The sequence below is a fragment of the Sturnira hondurensis genome, unplaced genomic scaffold (assembly GCF_014824575.4).
Source record: "Sturnira hondurensis isolate 20B ecotype Veracruz unplaced genomic scaffold, ASM1482457v3 Scaffold0005329, whole genome shotgun sequence".
Taxonomy (NCBI): Eukaryota; Metazoa; Chordata; class Mammalia; order Chiroptera; family Phyllostomidae; genus Sturnira; species Sturnira hondurensis.
The window spans coordinates 2803167-2818521 of record NW_028077960.1 but is presented as its reverse complement, the minus strand read 5'-3'; the positions used below and the strand labels follow the sequence as shown (position 1 = coordinate 2818521).

Here is a 15355-nt window from a genome sequence, read left to right as displayed (position 1 = left end):
ATCGGAGTCACCGCCCTGTCTGCCTCCCCGACCCCACCCGCCTACCCAGTGCAGTGGGGAGAAAGGGCTAGAGCCTGGGGACCTCCCTGGATAACAGCTTGTGTTTAGGGCAGCGCAGCTGTGGAGCCCACGGGCAGGATGCCACGGGGGGAAGGGTGTGTTTTCTTACAAAAACAGGCCTAACATTTTGGCTTCCCACTGAAGCCTTGGACCTGGTGGGCGTTTCATACACTTTGGCTTTCTTAGCTCTTCGCTGAGACACACCCTCCACCCAGACAGACATATTAACAAAGAAATTCATACTCCTACACACAAACAGACATGTGCCCAAATACACACACAAACTCACACACAATCCCACACCCACACCCACACCCATGCACACTCTCACTCATCCCCACAGGAAGATGTGGTGCCGGCACGTACATACCCACATTCGAACGCACACATCATCACTCTTACAGCCCTGGCTTAGAAAGTGCTCCCCCCTCTTTTTCTTCTTGTCTGAAGTGAGAGTAGAAATCTCTCACCTTCTCTGAGATTCAATTTCTTACCCTTCCCACCACAAAAACCCTTCTGCTGCATCCTTTCTTGGGTCCTGTCCAGCTAGTGCTGTGCCTTTAAGGAAGTTGAAGCTGCTAAAAGTGAGTGAGAGAGGGAGAGAGAAATAGCCAAAAAAAATTTGGCATCTTCCCCCTCAAGTTTCTGGTGTCACTTATGAAACACAGGTCCTCGTTGCTGGAGAAAAGCAGTTGTTTTGCTGGAAGAAGGCGCGCAGGCTGCCTGGGCTCCATTCCTGCAGCCGCTCAGCCGCTGGGCCCTTCACCCTGTTGGGGAAGGGCGGCTCGGGGTGCAGGGACCAGGCTACCCCTTCCTCCAGCAACCTCCTCTCCTCTTGGGAGCCCTTGGCTCTGCAGACTGTCTTGGGCTAACTTCAGCCTTTGTTGCTTTCTGGTTCCATCTTAGGAGAGGCTCTGCTTGACTAAGAAAGAGTACTTTGAAGGTAAGCCAAAGGGAGGAGGGCTTCAAGGGCCAGCAGGAGAAGAGGGAAGCCTGTTAGGCCCAGGGGTCCCCTGGACACTTTCCTGTTGGTTTGGGGTGCTCGGGACAATCCCTTGTTTGAATCTGTCCAGGGGGCATCTGCCCCTCCAACAACCGCAGCCCCGGGAATCCCAGCAGCATTTGGGTTGAGCCTCTGGCCTTGCCCAAGCCAGCTGAGAGGTCCTGGTGGGGTTTATTTAGGCAGCTGCCTGGTGTAGTTTGAACAGAACAGGCCACACGGGTGATTCTGTAGAAAGGGTCTGGTGTCTGCTGTGGTCAGGGCCGGCAGGAGCAGGAGGGGAGTGGGGGTGGATGGGGGTGGTGTACACTGCACAAGGGGCCTTGTCTGGCCAGGGCAAAGCGTACCTATGGGGGACTCCAGTGGGAGGGACTGTGGCCAGGATGTGGGACGGCAGGAGGGAAGTTCCGCAGAGTGCTGGGGGAGGGGGTGCCTGGAAAACAGATTTCAAGTCATAAAGTCAGCTAGGAGCTGGCCCAGGCGGGGAGAGCTCTCCACTCAGAGGAGGAGCTGGGATTCTCATCCATCCTGTCTTCATCTCTCCCGGCTGCGTGACCTCGGGCAAGTCCTGGCCCTTTCTTGGGCCTAAGTTTTCCCGTTCTGTGGAATAGGGGTGGTGGGCTAAGTGGTGCTGGGTCTTAGCTGGCCCGTGTAGGACAGGGCTCTCATGGGGAAGAGCTCTGGGTTGGGGTCCTGACTGGGATGACTGCCTTCCCTGGGTCCTTGGAGTCACGTCGGTGGCATGTCTTTCTCTGCAGGAGGTAGGATGCAGGAGCTGTGTCTGCTGTGCTGGGTGGTCCTCCTGGGCCTGGGGCAGGCCTGTCCTGAGCCCTGCGACTGTGGGGAGAAGTATGGCTTCCAGATAGCTGACTGTGCCTACCGCGACCTGGAGGCTGTGCCTCCCGGCTTCCCAGCTAACGTGACCACACTGAGCCTGTCAGCCAACCGCCTGTCCAGTTTGCCAGAGGGTGCCTTCAGGGAGGTGCCCCTGCTGCAGTCACTGTGGCTGGCACACAACGAGATCCGCACGGTGGCCGCTGGCGCTCTGGCCTCTCTGGGCCATCTCAAGAGCCTGGACCTCAGCCACAACCTCATCTCTGACTTTGCCTGGAGAGACCTGCACAACCTCAGTGCCCTTCAGTTACTCAAGATGGACAGCAACGAGCTGACCTTCATCCCCCGAGATGCCTTCAGCAGCCTTCGTGCCCTGCGCTCGCTGCAGCTCAACGACAACCGCTTGCACACACTGGCCGAGGGCACCTTTGCACCCCTCACTGCACTGTCCCACCTGCAGATCAATGACAACCCTTTCGACTGTACCTGTGGCATCATGTGGTTCAAGACGTGGGCCCTGACCACAGCCGTATCCATCCCAGAGCAGGACAACATCACCTGTACTTCGCCCCATGTGCTGAAGGGTACACCGCTGAACCGCCTGCTGCCGCTGCCTTGCTCTGCACCCCTGGTGCAACTCACCTACCAGCCCAGCCAGGACGGTGCCGAGCTGCGGCCTGGCTTTGTGCTGGCACTCCACTGTGACGTAGAGGGTCAGCCGGCCCCCCAGCTTCACTGGCACATCCAGACACCCAGTGGCACGGTGGAGATCACTAGCCCCAATGTAGGCACTGATGGGCGTGCCCTGCCTGGTGCCCTGGCAGCCAGCAGCCAGCCACGCTTCCAGGCCTTTGCTAATGGCAGCCTACTCATCCCTGACTTTGGCAAGCTGGAGGAAGGCACCTACAGCTGTCTGGCTACCAATGAGCTGGGCAGTGCGGAAAGCTCGGTGAACGTGGCACTGGCTACACCAGGCGAGGGGGGTGAGGATATGCTGGGGCGCAGGTTCCATGGCAAAGCAGCCGAGGGTAAGGGCTGCTATACGGTTGACAACGAGGTGCAGCCATCAGGTCCCGAGGACAATGTGGTCATCATCTACCTCAGCCGAACTGGGGGCCCAGAAGTGGCAGCAGCAGGAGAAGGGGTCTCTGGGCAGCAGACCCCAGACCTGCTCCTGGTGGGCCAGAGCCTCCTCCTCCTCTTCTTCACCTCCTTCTAGCCCTGCCCCAACCCAGCTGGGCTGGAGCAGCCCCAGGGCCTCCCTGACTCCTCCCCCTGACTCCTCCCCCTGACTCTGTGGATGTCCCCACTGAGGTCTGGAGTTGGCAACTCCCAAGGCTTGCACGGGGGACATCAAATCTTCCTACCTCCCCTTCTCATCTTTTCTGGAATACTTGCCACCTCAGCTTTTAGATTTGGTCAAAGCTAGTAACCAAGACAGAATTTGATCCCATAACTCACATGGCCCATGCTCCCCTATGGGGGCCGCATGCCAACAGGATACTGCCCTAACCAACTGGGCAAAGCCTCAGTGATGGAATTTCAGGGATGGGGACTGATGCAGGTAGGACACAGGGGAAAGGGATGGGATGGAGGGGCAGTGGCTAGTGTGGCTCTGAGGTTCCCAGTGCCCTGCTTGAGCTCTCAATGCCCATTGGCACTCTCTGATGACTTGGGGACTCTGGAGTCTCTGCCCTCATCTCAGACAGCACTGGAGGATCCAGGATGGCCTTCCTCTCCTCACTCTTCCTCTCTCAGCTGTGGCCCTCCCTCCTGGATACTTGTCCTTTCTTTCTCTCCAGATATGCATCTGTAGCCTGCCCCTCTGAAGAGGCCAGCCTGCTTTGGGGGCTGCAGAGAAATAAATAGCATTTCCGATTCTCTCCTGTGTCTGCCTGGAGTTTTGTCTGATCTAGAAGCTTCTGTGGTGGTAGGACCAAGTCTGGACAGTAAGCACAGCCAACCTGCCAGTCCACGTGGGATGGAGCCCGTGAGATGCACATGGACCATGTGGCAGGTATGTCACATGGCTGGATCTCTCCCCAAATTAGCCACAAGACAAATGGGGGCACTAGCCTGACAACCATTACAGAGGGTTCCCTGGGACCCTGAGTAATGTTTATGCCAGCAGGGGTCTGAGGAGGCATTGTAGAGAGGAGGGGAAAGAAAGGGTCTGGCTTGTGGCTCCTCTTCCTGGTCCATGGAAGAGATGTTAGGGAATGTAGATAGAAGGGCAGACAGGCAAGGTAAGATGGAGGGGTGAGAGAAGGGGAGAAACCAAAAAGACCCAGGGAGATTGAGAATAAGAGACCAGATTTGAGAGAGAAGCCAGAGGGAACGAATGTACTTCCTCCCACCTTTTCAGGAAGAGAAAATGACATTCCTGGAGGAAAGTCTTCTGTAGGAGTCTTTCCCCACAGAGCAGATGGACCAGTAACTGACTTACTTGGCAGAGGGATGGGATGAGGGCCTGGCTGCAGACTGCGGATCTCTTAGGACAGGGAACAGGTAGATGGGGTCCAGACCTGGGGGCTGTAGAACCCCATATACGTACTGAGATACATCTCCCCTCCGCCTCCATCCCTGTCCCTTTCCAAATTGAAGGGTGCTACACATAGGACACCTTGTGAGAGAGGGTCTGTCACCTCTGCCCAGATCCCCCGGACTGCTGAGTCCAGCAAAATGGAAGCAGGGAGACCAAGGAGCCTGAGGTCACCTCTGTGAGCCTGGGAGGCTAGCCCCCTCTCCCTCCACCTGGTCCCCACTCAGCACTGCCCCAGCCCCTGCACCGCCCCTCAGCCCCACTCAGCCCCTTCAGCCCCAGCCTGAAGCTCCCACTGAGCAGATGTCAACAGCAACTCGTGTCACCCAGGAGGAGGGCTGCATATGTGGTAGAAAGCAGCAAGAGGGAGCTGAGCCTGTGTCTGTGCCACCTTCAGTAAATCACTGCCCATCTCTGGACTTCAGTTTCCTTAGAAAGCAAAAGACAGGGCAGGACTTGGTAATGCTTAAGGGTCCAGTGGGCTCTAATTATAGCTAAGGCTTGACAACCCTAACCTGACTTGGACCCCCGATGTCTCTGGCTCCATTCTCAGTTGGGCAGCCCTGGCTTCTTGGAGTAGGATGTGAGCCTAAGACGCAAGTCAGGGGCACCTGGGAAACAGCTGTGTTCAGAATGAACTGCCTACTCCTCTGCTTACATTTTATTAAATTGATTTTAGAGAGAGAAATATTGATTTGTTCCACTTACACATTCATTAGTTGATTCTTGCATGTTCCCTGACCAGGGATCAAACCCGCATATTGGCATATTGGGATATCGCCCTAACAAACTGAACTACCTGACCAGGGTGCTATTCCCGGCTTTAAAGTCATCCATAGTCCCCACTGTCCTGGGGGATTCCTGGGGGAAGCTCTGGGTTCCTCAGCCAGCCAGCCAGCCACAGCCACCCAGACTGGCTCTCTCACGTGGCCCACCGTTCCCAGCCTCTGATGGAACTAATTAATTGTTCTCTAAATACTCTGTAACGTGCTCTGCACCTTTACTCATGCTGTTCCCTTGGCCTGGACACAATTCCTCTGTTCATTACTTGGCTAAGTTAGCCTTCAAGACTCGGCTAATGTACTACCTCCTCCAGAAAACCTTCCTGGATGCCCTGCCCCTGATTCCCATGTGGACTATGCCCCTGCCTCTGGCTCACACAGCCCTGGGTGTCTATTGTGACCACTTCCTTCTGAAGGACTGAGACCCTGCCGTCATCCCTGTGATCCTGACAGTCTCCGACATATGGCCAGGAAGACATCTTTCACAGGCTGCAGTGGGATCAGGGGCCGCCCTCCTCACAGGCAGCCTTAAAGCTGGGTTCCAGCTCCCCAGCCCTGCCCCGGGCTTCGTGTGTTTTTGGCTGTAGTTGTGGTGCGGGAACGTGCAGCAGGGTTGGCCCCCACTAACTGAGCAGACATTTTTGAGGCCCTGCTGACTTCAATCTATGCAGTGGCCACATTCCCTCGCCCTCTGGAGCCCCCGGCCCCACAGTGGACCCCACACCCTCACCAACACAGCCTCCCACCCCCACCAGTCCCTAGCAGAGACTGGAACCCTCGCAGCTGCCCTTCTCCTCTGCATCCTCTGGCTGCTCCCATCAGGACAGCCCCCTCACTGCACGCCCCCCACTTCCACTCTTTGATTCATATTCTTCCTCTATCTTCCTGAAATCTCTCCTGCTCCCCAAGTCCTGCCCATTCTTGAAGACCCAGAATAAGTCCTACTTCTAAACCCAATGCCAACACAGCTCAGGGGTAGCATCACAGGGTCCTCAGCTCCTCCATCACCCAAAAGGATCTGACCATGGGTATCTTCTCTGTTCCCCCCCAGGGGGGTCCCAGCCCAGCATGTGACTAGAATATCCCACCCCCACCCAAGCCCTAAAAACCCCATGTGAGCAGTTTTCCCCACATGACCCTCCCCCAACGAGGACTATTTCTCAAGGACAAGTTTATTACAGGGAGCACACTAGCCTCTTTCATAATATCTAAAGGTACACCAACTACAAAAATATTAGGCTCTCAAGTGTGAGCAGCTCAGTGTGGGGGCTGGTGTGAGCTATGACTTCGTTGCCAGTAGGAGCCCACTGGTTTCCTCCTGGGCTTCCTGCCACCAGACCCCAGAGAGGAGAGGACGAAGCTACGGAAGAAAGGTGGTCAGGTCAAGGCTGAGTCAGGTCAAGGCTGAGTGGGGCCAAGTTCAGTGGTCAGGTCAGCAGAGTCAGGTTAAGGTTGAGGCGGTCCCAGCTTGAATCACCACCCCAGGTCAGCGGAAGGCTTCAGTGAGGCCCCAGAGTCTGGCAGCAGAGACCCCCTTGGGGAGAGACCTAGATGTAGTTTTCTGGTTCCACTGGCTCCTGGACTAAGGCCTAAACCACCAATTGCCTTCTTCAGAGCTTTTGCTGGCTTCCCAGGCCAAGGGGGCAGACTAGAGCCCTAGTAAAGCTCGTAGCGTAGACAGACCTCCACTCAAGCACAGTGACCTCCAGTCTCGGGGGCTGGTCACTGGGATCCTGACTCCAGTACCTGCTGGCAGATCTGATGCTAAGCAGAGAGGCTACCATGGCCAGGGTGATGCTGGGAGAGCTGTGGAAGAAACGGGCCGGGAAGAGGGGAAGCACCTGCCTAGCCGGGAATGCTAGTGCCTTGGTGTTCCCCACCCTCAGGGCTGGATGCCATTGGCCTGGGCACTGGACAGGGCCCTCTTCCGGAAGGCCTGGAGGGCTGGGTTGTGCAGCAGCGTGTAGGCCAGACCCCAGCGGGCCCTGCCTTGGCGGGCTCTGGGCCCTGTTCCTTTGGCCATGAGGTCCTTGGTCTGCAGCAACTGCATCCCTAAGAAGGGAGAGACCTTCTGTGAGTCACTCAGCAAACCCAGCCAAGCCCCACCCCAGGACACAGACCGGAGTCCAGTCTGAAAATCCCCTGTGCATGCGCAGGAGGATGGTGAGACTGGAGTTCTGGGTGTCAGAAGCATGGGGCCGAGAGGAGTGTTTGTAAAGGCCCAGGATGCCATCCTGCAAGGGGCAGGATGGGGACAAGTGGCAGACAGAGGGGAAGACGGAGCTCGGTGAAGGGGACTGGAGGCAGGGTCTGAAGCCAGCTTAGTGTCCCCCTCTCTACTACATAGTTCCCAGATGGTAGGGAAGGGGGAGGGGAGGGAGAGGACAAGCTGCCTGAGAGGGAGAGGTGGAAGGTGGCCCAGGATGGGGCAGGCAACAGAACCCCTTAGCAAGATGGTCACCTCATTCTTTGTGTGACAGGGTGTGTGTGTGCATGCATGTGCACTGAGAGAGTATGTCTTTGTGTGTGTATGCACACACACACATACGTGATAGAAAAAATTACTGAAGTGGACAAGGAAAATTCTCACTTCCTCTCTCCCACAGGCAGCCCCGGGACAGGAGTGAGCATTTTCCTGACACTCAGTGTTGGGGAGGGGTGCATCCCTCCTTCCTGGGAGAAGCTGGGTGGGCTCAATTCTCCCATCCCCAGTGGAAAGACGCACCTTCTTCTGCCCCAAGAATGAGGCCATCCTGGGGGACCATGCGGGGCTGGGGCTTCTGCGTTCGCAGGAGCAGGGCACAGAAGGCTATCATGGCTGGATGTGACTGGTTGACCTCAATCTTCAAGAAGTTGCAGTATGTGTGGTAGCCTGGGGTGGATGGGGGATGGTGGCACTCAGGGAAGAGGGGACAGACAGTATGTTACACACCCACAGGGGTGCCCTGCACACCCTGGCACATGCACTGCACATGGCCCACTGCACACACCAGCATGGTTGTTCCAGACACCCTCCGTGAACAGATTGGAACACAGACCAGGTCAGAACAGACCCTCCCTTACTACTTGGGCAGCCTGAGCGAACCACACCATGGCCCCTGCCCTGTGACCTTACCAGGGTCAAGAGTGGCAGCTCTAGGTGGTAGCAGGCTGAAGTCCATCTGGCCAAGGTGGATGGCATTGTAGAGGGCAGATAGGACCACTCGCCAGACAGCCACCAAGCCGCCCACCAGCACGTTGATGGGGAACAGCAGGAAGGTAGCTGCGTAGAGCACACAGCTAGGGCGGGGGAGAAGAGCGGCTGAGACCGGTCCTCACACACACAGCCCCTTGCTCAGGGTCAGGGGCTGGATGAGGTCAGACTTAGACGACCACAGCTGCTGTGTATTTATTGAGTACCTAATATTTATTAAGTACCCTTGCATGCACCAGCCCCCCAGGCACACTCTCAACCCAGCTGGCCCTCCCCACCACCCTGGGAGACAGGCCGTGCTACTCCTTCCTACGGAAGGAAAGTGGAGGCCCAGAGAAACTGGGTGACTTAGCTGAGCTGTCTAGCGAGTCAGCAGCAAAGCTAGGGTTTAAGTCCAGCATCACCTGCATCTTTCTATGAGCCGGTGCCTCCCACCTCCCTCCTATGGATCCCTTGTCCACTGACTCTGACTCCCTCCCACAGCCTTGCCATCTAAAAGAGAAATAATGTTTCTGTTCACCCCCTTCTCGTAAAGAGAGAGGCGCATGGGGCTGAGGGCACAGAGGATCCAGGGGACAGCACTGCTTATCCCCCAAACAGGACAGGCTCATGGGGTGACTCTGGCCCTGCGACAGGCAGACAGAGCGGTATGTGGGGCAGGCTGGGCCACTGCCCCTTTCTCTGTGGGTGAGACCAGCTCTCTTCGCTACCCGTTGGGCTGAGAGGAATGGGAGGGATGGCAGTGGGGGAAGAAGGGCACAATTAGAGACACCAAAGAATGGGGGGGCTTGGGGGCCTGAGAGAGCCACAAGCCCGGGAGCTGCCTCACTGGTTGGTCAGCTCTGGCCATCCGTGGTGAGTCTTCAGAAAGACCCAGTGGGCTGCCATGTTCTGCAGTGTCACAGCCAGGGCCAAGGTCAGCCAGAAGGGCCTGCAGGTGGGGTAGGAGGGTGTCACTGTGAGTGGTCTTCTGGGAAGGGGTCCCAGGGCCCTCAGCCCCTTGTCTCTCTCACCAAAGGGATGCCAGTGATCGGAGGAGCAGCAGGTTCCTGCCGTGGAACACAGGCATACACACCAGGAAGGCCAGGGCCACGATCGCCAGGAAGAAGATGACCTGCTGTACCAGGAGCCCTGCCGAGATGGGGGTGGGCGGGGGACAAACCTCAGCTCCGCAGGACCCAGACCACCCTGACGCTCCCAGGAACCCAAAGGCTTTGGAATCAGGCAGACCCAGTTTCGGATCCCTGCTCTGCCACTGCCTACCTGTGCCACCTTGAGCAAGCTACTTCACCTCTCTGAGCCTCGGTTTCTTCCTCTGTAAAGTGGGGGGAATGCCCCTACCACAGAGGGCTGTTGCGGGGACCCAGTGAGATCGTGTCTATGGCAACTGTTTGAAAACCACCAGGTGCTTTGTAAACGTTATTCTCCCCGAATTGTTCCTGACTCCTTGGGGACCAGAGTGCATTCCTACTGGCCGGAGTCCGGAACGTGGCAGGGGCCCAACCGTTGTCTGCTGAAACAACTGGCTAGTGCTGAAGTTGGAAGGGACAAAGTCTACCACGATGAGGAGTTATGACTTCCAGTGCTAGTAATTTCTCTACTCCTTGATCATCCTTCTCCCGTCCCCTGGGGGCAGGGTGAGAACTGAGAGAACCAGCAGGGAGAGAAAGCAGGCCCTTGCTTTTGCAGCACTGGCCGCAGCCCCTCACATTTCGGAGGGCTTTATTCACTACAGTGCCCAAGGGGAGGATCAGAAATTTAGGAGCTGGAAGGGTCCTGGGAATTAATCTAGTCCAACCCCACCAAGCAGGACCCCCTTTGCAGCCCCCCTTCATGTCCCTGGAACCCTGCTTGCATACTCCTGTGACATGGGTCTCAGTCCCTCCTGAGACGGCCCATGATGGCACAGCCCCACTCACACAGGCAGGAACGTTCTAATCGAACCTTCCACCTTCCAGCCCTGGGTTCACCCCTGTGTGAACAACTGTGGCACCCAGGAGCCATCCCCAGGTGAGGGACAGCCTTTCCCCAAGGGCTCCTGTGTCCCCCACCCCCCATCTGAGTGAACTTTCTGAATGCAGGCAAGACCAGGTGGGTCCCTCTTCTCACTCTGGCCCCAGATCCTGCCCCAGCAGAGGCAGACCCCCAGGGGTGGTCAAGGCCTGCTGAGCACTCTCCGCACCCTCACTGGGGTCCGCGTCTGGGGCCAGCCAAAGCCCAGGAGGGTGGGCTGGGGGGCTCACCAAGACAGGTAAAAGCAGTCTGGTAGGCGCTGAAGTTCATCCAACAGAATATGGCCTGGCGAGAGGGGTGGGGGCTCTGAGGTAGAGGGCCCAGGTCCAGGGCAGCCCCTCGGTGTAGAGCTCGCAGGTTGACCCTGGAATGAGGGTGAGGAAGGCAGGGGTCTCAGGGAGCACACGCACTCCCAAGATGATTACAACCCAAGGGCAGGGAAGCCCAGGGCCACAGGAGCCTAGTACAGGCTACTAATCCAGCCTGGGAGGTAAGGGAGAGCTTCCTAGAGGAGGTGAATTCTCAGAAGTGCCTTCAAGGATGAATAGAGTAAGCTGGTGGGGTGGGGATCAAGGGAAACAAATTCAGGCAGAAGGCTCAACGTAAGCCAAGTCAGAAAAGTGAGAAGCAACAGAAGAGATGGAAAGTGACTTGCAGCTTGGCCACCAGGGTGGGAGGCAAGGTTCCCAATCCATGGCCATGGACCCTGCTTGCATACCCGCCATGACAGGGAACTCATCACCTCATGAGAAAACCCATCATGGCATAGCCACCCTCACATTAGCTGGGATGTGCATGTACATAATCCCTCAAGGCAGAGGCCTAAGGGCCTTGAATGCCAGCCTAAGTAGGGCTAACCCCGTGGGGAAAGATCCCTGGGCAGGACCTGTGAGGCCTGATAAATGCTCAGGGCATGGGAACCAGTTCTCTGACACTGCTAAGTGCCTGGGACGCCCCTCCCACCCACCCTTCTCGAGTTAGAACCTTCTCTCCCTCCCTGCCCACACTTCCTCAGTGCTCCTTTCATTCGCCATGATAACAATCTCTTCAGGGCCCCAAGACGGCCTCCTCGCCCAGTCACCAGGGTGGCCATGCTCACAGAGCCACTGTGCCCTGCTCACAAAGCGCTCGTGCCTATAGCAACCTTCCTCCCTCAGCTCCCTCCTCTTCTCCCGCTCCCAGGTAGAAGGCCAGCTTTCTCAGGGTTCTTCCCTGTCAAATCCAGCCCGCCCCTGTGGACCCTCCCAAAGGGTGAACTCCACACTCCAGCTTCAACTCAGTCATGCCCTAGGTCACCCCCCGCAGCTGAAATACCCACCTTCTCTGCCCACCACAGGACATCTGGGCTCAGTGACAACCTGGGCCTACAGAGACCCTCCCTCCCTCCCTCCAGCACCAGGGCTTTCCCCACAGGGTGGGGGTCAGGGTCCTGCAGGCCCATAGACTCAGGCCTCCTCCCCAAGTCAGAGCCTGCCACTAACCTGTGTGTCACCAGTGAGCGGATCAGCACGAGGAAGGTGAGTGAGCAGGACAGGACCAAGGCCGAGATGTAGCAAACTAGAGGGTGAAGAAGGAGCAAAGTGGGAGACCAGGCCTGTAGGGCCTCCTGGGAACCTCCAAAGTGCCATCAGGCTGTGCCGGGGTGAGAGGTACCCCTGCCCCGCACCCCACTCTGAGTAGAAGCCTCTTGCCACACTCCCCGTTCTCAGACCCAGTGTCAGTTGATGACTGCAGCTGGCCCTATACTGCCAGGTGACATGGGGTGTCCAAGACAGGGAGAGGCCACCTCTGAGGCTGCAGGCTTGGCTCTCACCCAGGTCTTGCTGCCTCCAGTGCTGTGAGACCCAACCCAGCATCTGCCCCCAGCTCCAGTGCTCCCTGACCATGCGGCCTGCAGGGGTCATTTCGTCTCCCAGCCTCTCCTTGCTCATGTGGGGCACACTGCTGTGCTGCCTGTGCTGCAGCATGGGGGGAGCCATAAAAACCCCATCTAGGCCTACATCAGTGGCCTTTGAACCGGGCACAGAGGATGCGAATGCTTTTCGGGGTGGCCTGAGTCCATCAGAATGAGGGGAAGTGACTGCTGCTACCCATCTCTTCCAGCCACGAGCGAAGACCAAGAGTTTGCTCTCCCACCAGCAGCTGGGAGAGAATGCATGGTGTGTTGTCAGCAAGCCCGGTATTTAAACACAGCAGGGGTGAAGGCTGCGCCCCTTTCGCCTTCCCTCCACACCCAGCATTGCCCTGCACCCTCACAGCAGCCCCACAGGAGACACACAGGAAGACATGGAGGCAAGGGAGAAGCTGAGACTCCGGGAGAGGGCCTGGCCTGCCAGCCCCGCACTAGGAAGTGATAGTGCCCGACATGCAACCACCTCCAAGCAGACCCAGAAAGAGCCCAAGGAGGCTGCACCCTGATTTCAGCTAGCCCAAGAAAGTATTTCCAGTTTTTGTGTCCCCACCAGAGCAGGGGTGGGTGGGGGACACATGCACTTGAAATAGGTGAGCACCAGTTCCCCCTGTCTACTCCTGTCTAGTCACAGGGGCTAGAGAAGTGGGCTGGGCACCAGCCACATGTGAGAATCACCTGGAGAGGTTAAAACCTCCATGGCCCAGGCCACACCCACAACCAATTAAACCAGAAGTTCTGGGTGTGGGACCCAGGCCTTAGCTTTTGTAAAAGCAACCCTGGTGATTCTGACCTGCAGCCAGCACTGAGAACCTCTGTACTGGGGGCTTTCAAAAGGCAGAGTCTGGATGGCTTATTTCAATCAGCAATTGACTGAAACCAATCAACCAATTGACGAGCTCAGAGTGCCTGCTACAGTGGTTTTCAAACCAAAGTAGGCCCTAGGCTTACATCAGAATCACCAGGGCCCCATCCTCAGGGTCTGTGAAGTCAGGCTTGGGGCTTGAGCTTTGGGATTTTTAAAGTTACCACGTAATTCTTAGGTGAACAACTGTTTCAGAAACCTGAGCCCCCCTGCCTGTCCTGGGCTTACTCCTCCAGCGGCAGGAGGTGGCACTTTTCTGCAAAGTAAAGCTGGGAGAAAGCTCTGAGCACACACAGCTTTGCCCTTTCCATCTGCCCGTCAGGAGCCAGCTCAGCACCAGCAAAGGTTCATTCAGACCATTTCTGCCAGAAGATAGAGAGCCTGCCTGCTGAGCCCGCCCAGGGCCCAGGGCCCAGGGCCCAAGGCCTGGCATTTGACGTTCATTTACCTCCTGCTCATCTTTCTTTTCACTTGGTTTCATACTTGGGTTCCTCCTAACCCTAGTGCCCGGAAGATCTTCCTGTGCTTTGCTCCTCTGGGACACTGCACCTGCTCCCTAATGGGACCTGCTTTGTGGATCCCCTCATCTTCCCCAATCAGATCCAGGGCCTCGAGGACAAGGTTCCTTTGTCGCTTCAGCACCACTTTGCAGATAGGAAACTTGAGATCCAGAGAAGTGTCTTGCCCAAGGACACCGCTAGTCAGCAACGGAGCAGAAATTCTGATATAGCCTGCCTGACTCAGAGTTCGAACTTTCTGGGAACAATGCCAGGCTTACTAACCACGTGCCAGGGAAGAGGGCGGGGCAGCATTCAAACAGGCTCTCAGAGCTCAGACAGCAATGGCTCCTTAGGCTAAGATCAGGCCAAAGGGTCCCAAGCTTTCTCCCCCACCCTCAGCAAAGGCGCCTGAGGCTGTCCCTTCAGCTCGAATATACCCAGGCCTTCCCCATCTTCAGCTTGCAGAGCCGGGAAAAGACACTGGGGGTGAGGGCGGAAGACACCACACAAACTGACGAGAGGCTGCTGAGATGACACCTTCCAGTCTCAGACTTGGGACCGGAAGCTGCAACACCCTCCCCCGCAATTTGGAGATGAGGCAGTCCAGACCCAGAGAAGGGAAGGAATGTGCCCAAGGGCATGCTGCTCGGGTACCCCACATGGCTCATATCCACCCACCCCACGCCTTCGGGGGACCCCTGGGGCCTCACCTTCCAGAGCCCACAGGTGGTGCTTCACCAGCCTCACCACCTCCTGCCTGTCCTCTGAGAGCACGATCCCGAAGCCGGCCAGCAGGTAGGAGACCTCGGTGGTGATCCCCGCCCTCACCTTCTGGATGGTGGGTACCACGGCCACCAGCAGCAGCAGGGCCACCTGGAAGAACCCCAGAATGAAAGCACCAGGGCCTAGCTATGCTGAACCAGGCACTCCCACCCCAGGACAAGTGTTTTCTGAGTCGCGGGGGAGACTTCGGGGCAGCACACGGGCTGCGTGCGTGTTGCCAGCACCCGCCAGTGCTCTGCCCTGCCCCCAAGAGCAGCGTGTGCTCACTCATGCCTCTGATCAGCAAGTTACAGACGGATCCGATTCTAGCCTAATAGGCCACAGGTACGCTTTCAGGCAACACAACTGTATACCTGCCTGTCAATCTGTTGATCATCTATCTGAAATTCAGAATACAAAATTTTCAATTTTTCCAAGTTGGAGAAAGCAAAGTTCCTATAAGTGAGCAGAGGCATTGAAGCTGGACAGGTCTGGATTCAGACACAGGCTGCCCTGAGATATTAGCTGTAGGAACTTGGCCAATCAAATCCCTCTCTCTGAGCCTCAATTTCTCCCATCAGTAAAGCGGAGAAAAATCATACCTATCTCCTGAGATTTGGGTTCGTTTGTTTGTTAGGGGTGGCGGGGATGGTGGTAGGGATGGGGGCGATTTATCAAACACATTTTTCACTAAATCTTCCCAGCTTCCCAAAGAGGAAGATAATTTCCTCCATTTTTAGCTGAGCTGATGGGTTTAAGGATGTTGAGTAACGTGTGCAGGGTCACACAGGCAGTAAATAATGGAGCTCTGATTTTAACCCTTGTTTATGCGACTTCAAAACTCATGCTCTGACTCTGTGTGAGCCCAACGAGAGTTAACACCCCCTTCCTCTGG

General features: G+C 56.7%; 2 protein-coding genes across 17 annotated transcripts in view; one reads left to right on the top strand and one right to left on the bottom strand.

Annotated features, from left to right (window-relative positions):
• Positions 1-688: 688 nt before the first annotated feature.
• ISLR (immunoglobulin superfamily containing leucine rich repeat) lies at positions 689-3777 on the top strand. 2 transcript variants are annotated; one of them, XM_037047069.1, is made up of 2 exons: positions 689-1003; positions 1819-3777. In XM_037047069.1, exon 2 carries the CDS (start codon positions 1827-1829, stop codon positions 3111-3113), a length of 1287 nt encoding a protein of 428 aa, XP_036902964.1. In that variant the 5' UTR covers positions 689-1003; positions 1819-1826; the 3' UTR covers positions 3114-3777. The 2 variants fall into 2 exon arrangements, with proteins under 2 accessions (XP_036902964.1, XP_036902965.1); XM_037047070.1 differs by lacking the exon at positions 689-1003 and adding an exon at positions 1523-1621.
• Positions 3778-6374: 2597 nt separating this feature from the next.
• Positions 6375-15355, bottom strand: part of STRA6 (signaling receptor and transporter of retinol STRA6) — a 40219-nt gene continuing 31238 nt past the window's right edge. For all 15 annotated transcript variants that reach the window (XM_037047060.1, XM_037047062.1, XM_037047064.1 and 12 more), the window contains 8 exons: positions 14409-14571; positions 11906-11981; positions 10655-10788; positions 9425-9542; positions 9241-9342; positions 8334-8497; positions 7944-8090; positions 6375-7270 (listed from right to left, as the gene is read on the bottom strand). In XM_037047060.1, coding sequence (XP_036902955.1) covers positions 7101-7270; positions 7944-8090; positions 8334-8497; positions 9241-9342; positions 9425-9542; positions 10655-10788; positions 11906-11981; positions 14409-14571 — 1074 coding nt within the window. In that variant the 3' untranslated portion in view covers positions 6375-7100. The remainder of the gene's footprint in view (positions 7271-7943; positions 8091-8333; positions 8498-9240; positions 9343-9424; positions 9543-10654; positions 10789-11905; positions 11982-14408; positions 14572-15355) is intronic.

Coding starts and splice junctions, on each gene's coding strand:
- ISLR (XM_037047069.1), top strand. CDS start 1,827: ATGCAGGAGCTGTGTCTGCTGTGCTGGGTGGTCCTCCTGGGCCTGGGG.